At 34.6% G+C, this 14,308-nt stretch overlaps 1 protein-coding gene across 6 annotated transcripts in view; it reads left to right on the top strand.

Moving 5' to 3' along the window:
- Nucleotides 1-11,294, top strand: part of KIF20B (kinesin family member 20B) — an 80,953-nt gene extending 69,659 nt beyond the window's left edge. For 4 of the 6 annotated variants that reach the window (XM_077878437.1, XM_077878436.1, XM_077878434.1 and 1 more), the window contains 7 exons: nt 99-209; nt 2,514-2,711; nt 3,511-3,567; nt 4,860-4,961; nt 5,372-5,522; nt 9,055-9,197; nt 11,043-11,294. In XM_077878437.1, coding sequence (XP_077734563.1) covers nt 99-209; nt 2,514-2,711; nt 3,511-3,567; nt 4,860-4,961; nt 5,372-5,522; nt 9,055-9,197; nt 11,043-11,120 — 840 coding nt within the window. In that variant the 3' untranslated portion in view covers nt 11,121-11,294. The remainder of the gene's footprint in view (nt 1-98; nt 210-2,513; nt 2,712-3,510; nt 3,568-4,859; nt 4,962-5,371; nt 5,523-9,054; nt 9,198-11,042) is intronic. The other 2 variants (XM_077878439.1, XM_077878435.1) reach the window with 1 other exon arrangement.
- The last annotated feature ends 3,014 nt before the right edge of the window (nt 11,295-14,308 follow it).

Raw genomic sequence — 14,308 nt, 5'->3', positions numbered from 1 at the left:
TATTCTTTTTTTTTTTTGAGTTTCTATTCTTTAGGTGAAGTGTTTTAATATATTTCTGGTAATAATGGCTTGTTGTTTTAATATTTTTTTTTATTTAGGAAGAACAAAATGTGGATATCAAGCCTACACATATGAGTTCAGTGGATCCTGGCAGAGTTGAAACTGAACCTCAGCCAACAAACTTTGAAATTTCTGGGAATGAAGTAGAGGTGGGCACTGTCTACTTTTTTACCCTCTTTACCAGTGACCATTAATTAATAAATAATACTTGAAAGTTTAATCAATTGTTACAAGTACCTTGCTGTGCAATTAGCTATATGGGTTCTTGGCTGTGGGAAGGAAAATCTAAAGGCTTTTGAGAAGTGAAATTCTTTTAGAAGATTAGATTCTCAAATGATACTGATTTCTCAAAATGCTACTTATTGCAAACAACAGATCTGTTAATATAAATAAACTTGGTGGTCAGAAATAGGAAATCCTACAAAAGATAAAACATGGATGATAAAAAATAGATCTTATGAGAGGTCCTTTTAGTAAGCATTCTATTCAGTGGTGGGTTATTTGTTTTTGTTTTTTTTTTTTAATTGTACCCATTTAATAACTTGAGCACCAAATCTCAGTAACTCACAGTGAGTTTCCTTAATTTGCAGTGGGCATGGGCTTCTGTGAATCACTTTGGTTAATAGACATATTCTTAAATTACATATGAAATAGATAAACATTCTATGGCACTTAATGTTTTGAAGACAAAATTTTTTTGCATTTATTTTTTAAACACATTTATTGGGGAGCTTTCAGAGTTTGTTGGAAACCTTGCTAAATACTGGGAATACAACCGTAAGACATGATTGCCATCCTTAAGGAGTAAAGAATCTAGTAAGACAGGTACTTGTTTCACTTTATCTTATGGGCTAAGAATCATGAAGAGAGTGCTAAGAAGGAACATTTCCTGTGGGAGGATATGATGAATTTTGCCTGAGTAGTTGTGGATGTGGATTAGAGAAGGTAACATCATACTGGGTCTTGAAGGTGAATAGAATTTTGCAAAGCTATGGTTGGAAAGAGAAGGGCATTTTATTTTATTTTATTTTATTTTATTTTATTTTATTATTTATTTCTTCTTCTTCTTCTTCTTCTTCTTCTTCTTCTTCTTTTTTTATAAGATTTTATTTTTTTATCCATGAGAGACAGAGAGAGGCAGAAACACAGGCAGAGGGAGAAGCAGGCTCCATGCGGGAAGCCTGATGTGGGACTCGATCCTGGGACTCTGGGATCATGTCCTGAGCCAAAGGCAGATTCTCAACCTCTGAGCCACCCAGGTGTTCCAAGAAGGGCATTTTAATTTGGGGAAATAGCATGAGCCATTTCTTTTCTCTTGCCCTTTCTTTGATAGTTTTTGGTGGAATTTCAGATAATTAGCATTGACCTTAGAGATCGAGACAGATCATATAATTTAAAGAAAAGTTTGGAGTTGATTCATAAACAAGATGAATCTTGATTGCAAAGGCAGTTATATATGGAACATTTCTTTCTCTATAAATTTATATATGCTGGGCAGCCCTGGTGGCTCAGCGGTTTAGCACCGCCTTCAGCCCAGAGCCTGATCCTGGAGACCTGGGATGGAGTCCCACGTCAGGCTCCCTGCATGGAGCCTGCTTCTCCCTCTGCCGGTGTCTCTGCTTCTCTCTCTCTCTTTCTCTCATGAATAAATAAATAAAAATCTAAAAAAAAAATTTATATATGCTATCCTAAAACCTCTTGATTCCAATTCTTATTAGGAATTCCAGCAGTTATTATATATTATGCAGTTTTGGAGAATGGTTTTATTATCCTATTTTGTATATTTTTCTTGCCTTTGTGAAGTTGATATGCTCTATTGGGCTTAAAGTCTAAAATGATTCATTCATCTGTGTAGCTGATAGTTGAATCTGAGAGCTCAGCTGGAGCTTTATGTGGCCTTTCCCTGTGGCCTGGGCTTCTCACAGCACAGTGGCTGGATTCTGAGATGAAGCATTTTGAAGGGGGAGTGTCCTGAAAGTAACATTTTAAAGAGGACAGGGTGGAAGTTACAAGGCTTCTTAAAATGAAGCCTCACAATGATGTTATTTCCATTATGTCCTGTTGGCCATGCAAGTCGTTAAGGATAGCCCAGATTCAAGGAAGGGGAATGAGACTCCATTAAAACTCCTAGACTCTTTCCTAGGAGATTTCTGATTTAATAGGTTTGTGGTAGGGCCCAAGAATCTTTAAACAAATAGTCTGAATTCTTATGATCATACAAGTTTGGGAAATACTAATCTCTGTTTCCTTGGATTTTAACATACCATGTATAAATTGGAGAGGGTAGATGGTAACTCCCTCTCTCTGTCCTTGCTGTGGTAAATTTGACCCAGCACATTTTTAATCTTCTTCCATTCATTATCTCTGATAGGTGATTACAAGAGTTAATTCTTTGTGATCATGAGTTCATATTCTGCAAATGAGATTTTTTTTTCTTTTTAATTCTGTTATAGGATGGCTCTGTAGTCCTGGACTCCTGTGAAGTGTCAACAGAAAATAATCAAATTACTCGATTTCCAAAACCTGAGTTAGAGATTCAATTTACACCTTTACGGCCAAACAAAATGGCAGTGAAACACCCTGGTTGCACCTTACCTGTGACAGTTAAGATTTCCAAGGCCCGGAAGAGGAAGAGTAATGAAATGGAGGGGGTAAGCACTTAACTAATGAATGAATTTAACAAGCAAACCTTAAGCTCAGTTATTATATACAGTTAAATTTTTATACTGCCCTTCTCTTCATAAGCACTGCCTTTGGAGACCAAAATCATAACTTGTGACATATTTTATGTTCCTTATGAATATTATTGTAGTCTAATAGTCCTCAAACAAAAAGCTTATGGTTATTAAAATACATGGCTTATCTCTTTTTTTCATTGAAGCTGCAATAGATCAAGTGATGGTGGATTTCACTGGAGAGCTATTTGAATATACCAGCCCTGTTCAAACTTAGTGACTTTCCCTCCAGTGGAAGAGAAAAGGGTTGACAAAGAAATTAGAGAAGCCGAATGTCTAACTTGCTTGAGTATAATCTTTGTTATTTAACTAAAATCTTAGGTCTCTAAGGTCATAGTAGGGTTTATAAGAGAGACTTTATCAGCTGGTATATTAAAATTTGGACCTCTATCTAGTGGTAGGATAAAAGCTCTTTACTACTTCATACTGTAGTTCTCTGATTATAGGGTTACCAGACCTTCTGCTATATCGTAGCCAAGTATGTTTGGCTGGGCACATAAACTTTCTCTTCCTTAGTTTTCTCCTTTTGGAAATAAAAGATTAGCGATAATATGTTTAAAATGCTTATTAGCTTTTGTTCCACATGTGGTGGATACATAGTAAATGGTAATATTTATTTTAAAAATGTAACTTGTTTCAAATTTAAAACTATAAACTCTCTAGCACAATAACTTTTTCTTCAACCTTTTTTTTTTTTTTTTAAACCTATTTAAAGAGTAGTATGTTTTCAAGCTGGTGGAAGAGTAGAAATACTCCTGAGGCTCTCTGTCAGGTAATAAATTTGCTGAATGAATATTATTTAGCATCTTCCTCGCTACCTAGAATACCGTTAGTGATTGTTTTGTAGAGCTTTAGTTAAATTTTATTCAATATTTATTTAATTTATATTTATTAAATTTTAGGTAACATTAAAATAGTAGGTATTTTAAATTTCATTATGATCTATGTTGAGTTTTCCTTGATTCGTTTGTTCAAGGGAAAAGGAAAAAATTGGTTGTGTACTCAGAGGGTTAAAACAATAATTTTTTTCATTTTACTTTTGTTATATACTCCCCATGTGTTTTTCCAGAATAGATACACAGATTGGTATAGGTAAATCATGCAGGAACTTAAGGTTTTTTTTCTGATTTAGCTCTTTACTGCTCTTATAAATGGGGTGTTGTAAGGTCCTCACGAAAACCATTTATGTAGTGCTATATATTCTAATCTAGTGAAGACTCTAGAGAACTCTATCTTGCACACCTCACGTATGATGGAGTTACTATTCTTCATTTGTTTTCCATTGATTACCATCTGTCTTTCCCCTTTCAGGAAGTCTGCTGCTTATTACCCTTATGACTTCTACTTTGTAACTTGAATTCCAAGGTTCAGTCATGATCTTTTCTTTGCTTCTCTTCTTGCCTTTTTTTTTTTATGCTTATAATCTTTGATTATAACTCGTACAACTAGGATTTGTACGAGTTTGATTCAGCTAGAATACTACAAGAGACTTTGTCCTAAGAGAGGTTATGTGGGAGAAAGAAAAGTAGTGTCATGCCTATTTAGGGAAGATAGATTATATTTCTTGGTATTAGCATTTTGCCTGTGGTTATACTGAAGATTTTTACTTGTTCTTATTCTGTTTTGTTTTTGATGCTGCCAGATTTCAATTAGAGTTCTTAAACATAAATACTCTGCATGATTTGGGAGTAGGGAAAGTGTAGGTATATTGTTATATTTTAGAAACGGAGTTCAAATAAAAGATGTTATCCCTTCTACAATATTTTTATTTAGCTTATGTAATTTCATCATTTATGATGTATGTGAAAAATTCATACCTTCAGTCATGTTGCAATATATGTGTGTATTAAATCCTCATCCTGGCCTCTACCACTGGTTTGCCAGTAAATACCATCCCCCCAGCAATGACAACACAAAATATCTTCAGACATTGTCAGTGTCTTCTGGGGAGACACTTAACTCACCCCTGGTTAAGAACCATCATCTTTTTTTTTTTTTTTTTTTGAGCCTAGAGAAGAAAATATTGTCAAGAAATTAACCAGTACTGAAATGCATTAATTTTAGGACTTGGTGAAATGTGAAAATAAGAAGAATGCTACACCCAGATCTAACTTGAAGTCTCCTGATTCTGAGCATAGAAAGTCTTCTGTCAAAAAGGAAAAAAAGGTTTGTCTTTTAATGTGTTCAGAATTGACCATTTTCTTAACTTGCATTTATAAAGTAGAATTAAAAATAAAGGTGTTAAAGTTGATCATTAATTACTCAGAAATCCAGTTTTGTCCAGTTATATAACTCATTTATCTTCCATTTCTTATTCATCTAATTAGGCTTAGAATATAACCTTTAGCATTTGGCCAGCAGCAGGCCCTTTGATACTTGAGTCAGCACTCTGCCTGTCACACCCATTTTACCATTCTTTGGTTCATTCCTCTACTCTTCATATACTTAATCTTAAGTTCCCTGCCTGCAAATGTTCAGTCATGAACATGTCTTGCGTCTTTAATTCAGCTGTAGTTATAGCTATTTCTTTCTAACATTTCTGATCAACAGCAGCAAAAAATGTTTATTTTTTTTAGGTTTCCACACGTCCATCATCTAAGAAAACATACTCTTTACGGAGTCAGGCATCCACAGTTAGTACAAACATGGCCACTAAGATAAAAGAAGGAACGCTACAGAAATTTGGAGACTTCTTACAACATTCTCCAACAATTCTTCAATCCAAAGGTTTGCAGAAAACTGAATGACCTTTTATGTTAAATATAGGTTGTTTTCTAATATCTGATTAGTGTGTAAGCTCAACAACAGTGCTTACCATAGTTTGAATAGACATTGTCCTCTATTGAGTACTGTGGGAGGATGTATGAGAGGATGACATGCTTAGATGTTTTCTGGAGTGGAGGAGGGAGAACAATATGTTGGTACAGTTGACCTTTGAACAACACAGGTTTTCACTGCACAGGTCCACTTATATGTGGATGTTTTTTGTTTTGGCTTTGTTTTTTGTTTTCTTTTTAAAGGTGGGGGTAGAGGGAGAGGGAGAGAGAGAATCCTAAGCAGGCTCCATGTCCAGTACAGAGCCCGACAGGGGAGCTCAGTCTCACAACCATGAGATCATGACCTGAGCCAAAATCAAGATTCAAACCACCTAACTGACTGAGCTATCCAGGCACCCCGTGGATATTTTTTGATAAGTATATTATTGTAAATGTACTTTTTCTTACTTATGATTTTCTTAACATTTTGTTTTCTCTAGTTTATTGTTAGAATATAATATATAATACAACCGAATGTGTGTTAATCAGTAAGAGTTCTGATCAACAGTAGGCTCTTAGTAGTCAAGTTTTTGGAGAGTCAAAAGTTGTACTTGGATTTTTGACATTATGGGAGGTCAGCATCCCAAAGCTCTGTGTTGTCCAAGGGTCAGCTTAATTCATCCAGAGCAGCCTGCTTAATGTAGTTACAGGGATCCAAGCAAAGTGCTATGGTAGTATTGGAGGGAAGAGAGTTATTTTGATTCAGAGGGTAAGAGAAAATTTGATAATTTTTGAATAGATGGGATTAACTCTTGGGTATTGAAATGCTGGCAGGATTACACCCTCTAGAGGTAATCACTGTATTATGGTATACATATGGTATAGTATTTATTTCTGTGCATTGACAAACATTATCCATTCATATATGTCAAAGATATATATTCTATAAATATTTATTGAGTTTAATTGCTTAATGCTTTTTTCTTTATAACATTAGCCATGTTAATTATGTATAAATGTATATACACATACTAAGATATATACTTTTTCTGTACACATTTACATAAACACAGATGATCCTCCTCCTGATAAATTGTCAGGTCAGTAATAGGCCACACCAGTGGCCTTAATGTCTCAGTGATATTTTTTCATTGTTCCCCTACACCCATAGAAACACCTAATATTTTATCCATTAGTGCTAAGACCACATGACCACTGAAAATTCAGCTTCTGAAAATCCTGGTTGCAAAGATATGTCATCATCAAAAGGAATGTAATGTGTTATCACTTAAAATTATGAACTACCTATTGTGTGCCATTGTTTTCTTTGAAAACTTAAAATATTTCAAGGTGCTCCTGTGAGTTGGCTGTAGTATGTCTTAGTGCACAGCTTGGGAACTTTGGATTTAATCACACCACATTTTTTAAAAAAAATGTACATTTTAAAAAGTTATGATTAAGCTAAGCAGAGAAGATATCTGGAGGGACAAACAGCGAACTGTTAAATGTCTAAATGTGGAGAGGCAGGAGTTATTATTTTAGATTCTTACGTATTTTATTTAAATTATATTGATGAGCACTTACATAGCAAAAGAAAATTGGTTTTCAAGGAAAGGGAAGTACCCATATGGTAATTAACTCCCATGCTTGGTTGACTCAGCTCTTTAACAGTTTCCCTACCTGTACACCTGGGGTGTGTGTGTGTGTGTTTTAAGTTTATTTATTTAATCTCTATACTCAACATGGGGCTTGAGATCAAGAGTCACATGCTAGTATGATGGGGCCAGCCAGGTGCCCTTTAAGTGAGGATTTTAAAAATTTATTTCTAGGAGTAGAAGATACCCTTACTTTGGATTATAACTATACTGTATCTATTGTTGATCACTTGGAAATGTAAGGAAAAAATAGAAATTAATTTTTAAAATTCTGTACTTGATAACTATTATTATTCCATTCCTTTGTTCACTGGCTTCCCACCTTTTCCCACTTGTCTGTCTCCTGTCCATCCAGTTAATGGACGCCAGAGTGATCTTTTCAAAGTACAAATTGAATTATTTAAGCTATAATTTTTGTTTTCTTTTCTTTTCCACCACAGTATGAGCCTCACAAGTGCAACATGTCTGTGTAGTTCACATCCTCAGCTCTTGGTATAGCGGCTGACACATTGTAGTAAAGAGTTTGGTAGCAACAGGCCAAAATCCTATGTGTGATTGCTTTTTTTTTTCTTTTTAGCCTGACCATAGACAGTTACAAAGACTTTACCTGTTAGGCCTCGTGGTGAAAGCTGCCCTCCCCACATCCGAGTGTAGCCTCTGAAGGGAGTTACAGTTGAGGACTCAGGACCCTGGCCATCAATGCCCTTATACATATCTGCAGTCCTAGCCAAGGTCCCATCATTCAGAGCCTCTTTACTGGGGGCCTTCAGCAGAGAAATTCCTCAGGCACTGCTGCCTAGGACCTTCCTATGACAGGCAAGGGGAGGAAACCTTGACTTTCTCCACTCTGACTTAACTTTTACACGCTTAGCTCTTCCTTCTGGCCTCCAGCCTCGAGGCCCATTAAACTGCAAGTACAAGAGCTTTTTGTACAGTACTGCCTTGGCAGTGAGGTGACCCTCCTTTTCTGTGCTGATCTTCCTGACCTAGACCACACCTGGCGAAAGATGGGAAGTGGGGTGGGAGTTGACACATTCTCAGGTTGTGCCTCTTGCTTATTCTATTGCAGTAAGTGGTTAAAAGCTAAAGTGTTACTTTTATTTTGGCTTATTGACTTAACTGGCTACTCTGACATCTGGCAGCCCAACTTAATCTTGGACAAGTAGATTTTCAGTTTAGCATATTTCCTTCAATTTTGTTTCTGTTTTAAAAAATATATATAGTTGATTTTATATGTATAAGGATTTCTACCCGGGAGGTTTTCCAGATGGAAATATGTTTTCTATTAAAAAATCAGCATGTACCTGTTGAAGGACAACTGTACAAAAAGTACAGAATTTAAAATTTTTATTCCACTTCCCAGAAGCAATCCACTATTAACAATTTGATTTACTGTGTGTGGGGGGTTGTTAATGATAAGCAAAGGGCTCACAAACTACTTTCACTTAATATTGCCTGCAGATATCTTGGCATAAGAGTACTGCTGCATGGTCCAGTAAATACATATTATCCTGCTTTTTTGCATAACAGCATAAGCCTCTTCAAGTCATTAAAGACCCCTGAATTTCATTGGTTGTTCTATAATTTACTAAACTTTCACCATGTTGGACATTAGTCAAATGATATTATTTATTCGCCTTTTCGTTTTTGCTGTTTATTATTTCATGCATGTATGAGACATTTAATTTTTTCTTTGTGAATTGACTAGTCATGTTCTTTCACCATTTATAAGTTGCAGTACTTTTTCTCGTTAATATGGTATGTTTTCTCTTTATTAAGGATTTCAAACCTTTCCAGTTAGAAAGTTATTTTTTTCAAGATTTAAATGATATATATATTTTTTCACAGCAAAGAAGATAATTGAAACGATGAGCTCCTCAAAGCTCTCAAATGTAGAAGTGAGTAAAGAAAATCTGTCTCGACCAAAACAGGCCAAACGAAAATTATACACAAATGAGATTTCATCTCCTATTGATATATCTGGCCAAGTGGTAAGCTCCTCTTTTTGGTTTTCTTTTTTTTTTTTTTGTTTTTTTTTTTTAATTTTTATTTATTTGTGATAGTCACAGAGAGAGAGAGAGAGAATGAGGCAGAGACACAGGCAGAGGGAGAAGCAGGCTCCATGCACCGGGAGCCTGACGTGGGATTCGATCCCGGGTCTCCAGGATCGCGCCCTGGGCCAAAGGCAGGCGCCAAACCACTGCGCCACCCAGGGATCCCTCTTTTTGGTTTTCTTAAAAGCAAAACTGTTCCTGTTCTTTTTAATTCTGAAGTATTCATAATAATCTGAATTTTATAATAGTTTGAATTTTTATTCTTTAAGTCACACCTCTTAAAATGTGCTTCAGTGTTACACTTTTGCTATTTGATGTGTTAAATTTATAATAATTAAATATAAGTGCTGCATAAATGTATACAAGTGTCACACATTCACATTTGGAAATTTTAATTCCTTCAATAGAATTATCACTGTTTAGTAATTTATTTGTTTCTAATACCAATTTTTTTTTTTTTTTTTTTTGTTAACTTTATCACAAGAGTTGTACAAATCTGGCCTAAGTGGGCCTGGTAAAAATACAGAATTGACATTCAGTCATTTCCTCCCACCTCTCCGCTAAGCCTTCCAGGTTTTTTTAAGAAAAGACTGTAGTTTGTCATTCTGACTCAATGACTCATTCTCTTCACTCAGAACAGTCTGTGCTGTTACAGGGAAACTTCTAATTTTCCATCATGCTTGCATTTGCCTAGTGGATGAAAGGGATGGTAGAAAAGTAATTTAAGGAGAAGCCTTCAACAGGAAGTGGCTCAGAGAAATCAGGAGAGAAAAAAAAAAAAAAAGAAATCAGGAGAGAGACCTTCTGCAACAGTTTCTAACAGATAAAAGGCACTGGAAGGCAGGTGAAGAATTAGGGTCAATTAGGCCAAGCCCTTGATTGGAAATACTATTCTCTTGGTTACTTTTCACCATCACCATTCTCTGATTAGTACACAGTTTCTTCCCTTGGCTGAACTTCTTTCTTTTCTTAGTTGTAGTATAATGCTCTTTCTACTTTTCTAAGTTATATACGGTAGTCCCTTCTTTTCCTTGGTTTCACTTTCCATGGTTTCAATGTCCCATGATCACTGGTCTAGAAGCAGATGATCCTTCTGATAAATTGTCAGAAGGTCAGTAATAGCTTAATACCATGTCACAGTGCCTGTGTCATTCACCTCACTTCATCTCATCACATAGGCATTTTATCATTTCTCATCATCACAAAAAGAAGGGAGAGTTCAGTACAATATGATATTTAGGAGAGACACACATTCACATAACTTACTACAATGTATTATAATTGTTTTATTAATTGTGATTTTTGATAGTGTAATAATGTGCCTAATTCATAAATTATACTATATCATAGGTATGTATAGGAAAAACAGTATACATAGGGTTTGGTACTATCCTTGGTTTCAGGCATCCACTGGGGGGTGTTAGAACATAGGCTCCACAGATAAGGGGGGATTCTTGTACTTGTTGCTGTGAAAGGTCATTTCTTAAAAATTCTTTGAGGCACTTTCCTCCAAATATTTCAGTGATTACTTCAAGCTACCTATGTCCTGAATTCAACATAGAGTGTAGATTATTTTAATATTATGTCAGGTAGTGTTGAAAGAATCTTTATAAAATCTATTACTTTGGACAGTGCTTTTTAATAGAAGATAAGTATATCTGCAGTCTGAAAGGACAAAAAAATATTACTATGTAGCTATTATTCCAATTATTAAGCACGAGTAGATACTACTAAATTATAAATAAGCTTTTATTTATAAAACACTGAAATTGTTCATTTCAGATTTTGATGGACCATAAAGTAAAGGAGAGTGATCATCAGATTCTCAAACGACGACTTCGAACTAAAACAGCTAAATAAATCACTGATTGAGAATGTTTTAATATAAGTTTTATGTTCATAATCATTGTAACTTGCATCCTGAATTTTCAAAGATAATTGTATATATTATGATGCATTAAATCCTATGTATACATCACTATTTTATAAACAGTGTAATTTTAATTCAATAAAGACAATAAGTCAACAGCATAATTTGTCTGCTTTTCTAAGACTTCTATAATAGCTTTTCTCTTTTAAAATTTGAGTATAGTTGACAGACAGTATTAAATTAGCTTCACGTACAACTTAGTGATTTGACAAGTTTATACATTATGCTCTATAATGGTTTTTCAATCTGGATTCATTTTCCTTTTATTCTAGGCATAGGATTGATGAGGATCTTAGGAAAGATGCTGTTATTTTTGTTTTTTGTTTTTACACATATCATAAGGTCACAGATTTGGTTTACTTATATTTAACAGTGTCTTATGAATTGTTTTTACTTCATTTGTTAGGAAATACAACTGATTTTACATGGCTGTTTGGGTTATAACTAATCCCAGGAGTGTGTATAGGTCTCATAGTTGCCAGAATTTATATGCACATAATTTAGAAAAGATCTCAAGTCTTTAAATTAGAAAGTCTTTTTTTTTTGTTAGTGATCAAATAGAGTTGGCGTTCCTATTCTTTTGGAACAGAAGATCAGAAACAGAAAGAAAGGAAGCATCTAGAGGTTGAAAAGTACAGATAGCTAGAAAAGGTATAATTTTAGACCTGGGAGGGGCCTTAGGAATGCCTTTTCGTAATTTTATAGATAAGAAAACAGACCCATAAAATTTACTTTTCTCAAGATCATAGAGCTAGTAACATACAGTATATTGAGGTTTTTAAAAAAAAACACCAATAGGAGTCAAAAAACAGAGCAGAGGCCTCAAGAATTGTTGCCACCTGGGGCTTTTAAATCTAAGAGCATAAATTTATATATGTAAAACCTTAAAGATTTCATTGGATTGTATCATTGTTTAGTTTATTATAATGACCTTGAGTCAGGGAAGAAAGTTCTCTTCAGTGTCTTGCTTAAGAGACACCATGTTTAGGAAAATTTCCATTAAAATAGCTCATTAAAACTTTTCAAGCACTAGTAAGTTTTTATTATGTTACTTGCTTTCATTATGCTAAAATAGATACACAGTTGATCTTCATTCATTGATTATGTTTGCAAATTTGCTTACTTGTGAAAATGTAACTATAGAATCAGTACTGTAGACACTTGTAGTCATTCTCAGACATGTGCAGAATGGCAAAAAATTTGAGTTGCTCAGCATGCATGTTCCCCACTAAGGTTGAACAAGGTGACACTGCTTTCTTGTTTCAGCTCTCAAGAGTGTAAACAAGTGTCCACATCCCTGAATATAGACTGAAGTCCAGCCTCAAGAAGATTTGCAAAGAAGACAAGAGTTTTACCAAACGAGAAGGGCTCGAGAAACACCTTGTGCTTTCCAGAGATTCATATAACAAAGCATAAAACCAAACCTACATGAAGTTGAAAGTAGTAATCTCCTGGAACAGAAATGAACACCCTTAAGAATATACAATATAGATTCTCTATAACATATCTTTTTTAATGTGTGATTCAGAGTCAAAACAAAGCTTGACAGGCCATGTTGAGTTTTGCAAAAAAACGTTAAAGCAACTCTTAAGGGTATATGTTCAGGGATTTAAAGGAAATGTCATCTTAATGACTGTGGACATAAGGAATCTCAGCAGAGAAATGGAAAGTATGAAGAAAAATAAAATGGAGTTGTTAGAACAGAAAAGTGAAAATACCATGAAAAATATACTGGATAGATTTAGTAGAAATTTCAGAAGAAAGTGTCAGTAAACTTGAAACCACATCAATTTAAATTGCCAGAGCTGGAGAAAAGAGACTGAAGAAAAAACAGAGCCTCAGGGTCCGTAGAACAATATCAAATAGATTGACACACATTTAATTGAAGATTCGTAAGGATAAAAAAAAGTGAAAATAGGGCAGAAAAAATATATTTGAAGAAAAGGCCATTTTATGTTTTATGAAGAAACACTGAATTGGGGTTTGTAAACCCCAGTTAACATAAATCCAAAGACTACATCTAGGAAGATCATAGTCAAATTACTGAAAGCCAACCATAAAGACAAATTTGAAGGAAAAATCAGCATAGTCGTAAAAATCATGAGAAAAATAATACATTGCGTAGGAGCCACTAACTGGGAGAAACTTTAAGAATATATCAAATTGTAACAACACAACCAGCCCAATACAAATCTAATAAAACACTTGAAAGATCCTTCACTAAAGAAGATAGAGGCACTGGTCGATACACATGTGAAAAGATACTCAAAGTCCTTGGTTATCATGGGAAGACAAAGCCAGAAGTAGAGGCAAAACTATAATGATTTCTCCGAGGCTAGGGTCAGGAAATGGGATCATAGGACATGAGGAATAAGTGGCAGTTTGAGAAGCTTTTAAAAAGGATGACTAGTTTGAATCTATCTTCATTTGAATGTCTTCTGGGATATGTAAAAAACGATGTATTTCCATGCTACGTGTATAAGAACTATAAGTGTATATATGCCTTTGATGTATTTTCCTTTCAAGGTTATCAAGTGCACATTAAGTAAATCTGTAATCAGTTGGAAAAAAAAAGATAGCAAACTGAGAAAGAAACATCTTTACAGTTTTAATATTTTAAAAAAACCTTTCATTTGTAAATAAGATTATAGAAAACGTGCATGGATAAAAATACTACATGGAATACCTAATCCTTACCCAGGTATTTCTATTTTTTCAGCTTTACTGAGATATAATTGACAAAATTGTAAGATTTAAAGAGTACAAAGTGATGATTTAATGTATACATTGTGTATTTAATGTATTTAATGTATGCATTATGAAGAGTCCCCCTCCACTGAGTTAATTAACACATCCATCACCTCACATACTTGCTGGTACCTAACCTTTTTTTGGTTAGCAAATTTAAGTTCTAGTAGGAAATTTCAATTATACAATACAGTGTTGATCAGCAAACTTAAGTTTTAATGAGAGAAGATGGGAAAAGCAGGGTTTGAGTGGACACCTAAGATTCTCTGGGGTTCTGTTCTTAGATGAGTGCTGACACTCATGGCAAGAAGGGATACCCACCTTCACGGGTCCTTGAGAAAATTAAATGAGAAAATATGTAAAAAAATTG

This window comes from Canis aureus, chromosome 29, assembly GCF_053574225.1.
Source record: "Canis aureus isolate CA01 chromosome 29, VMU_Caureus_v.1.0, whole genome shotgun sequence".
Classification (NCBI taxonomy): Eukaryota; Metazoa; Chordata; class Mammalia; order Carnivora; family Canidae; genus Canis; species Canis aureus.
The sequence above is the reverse complement of the archived record's forward strand: the minus strand, read 5'-3'. Positions and strand labels throughout refer to the sequence as shown.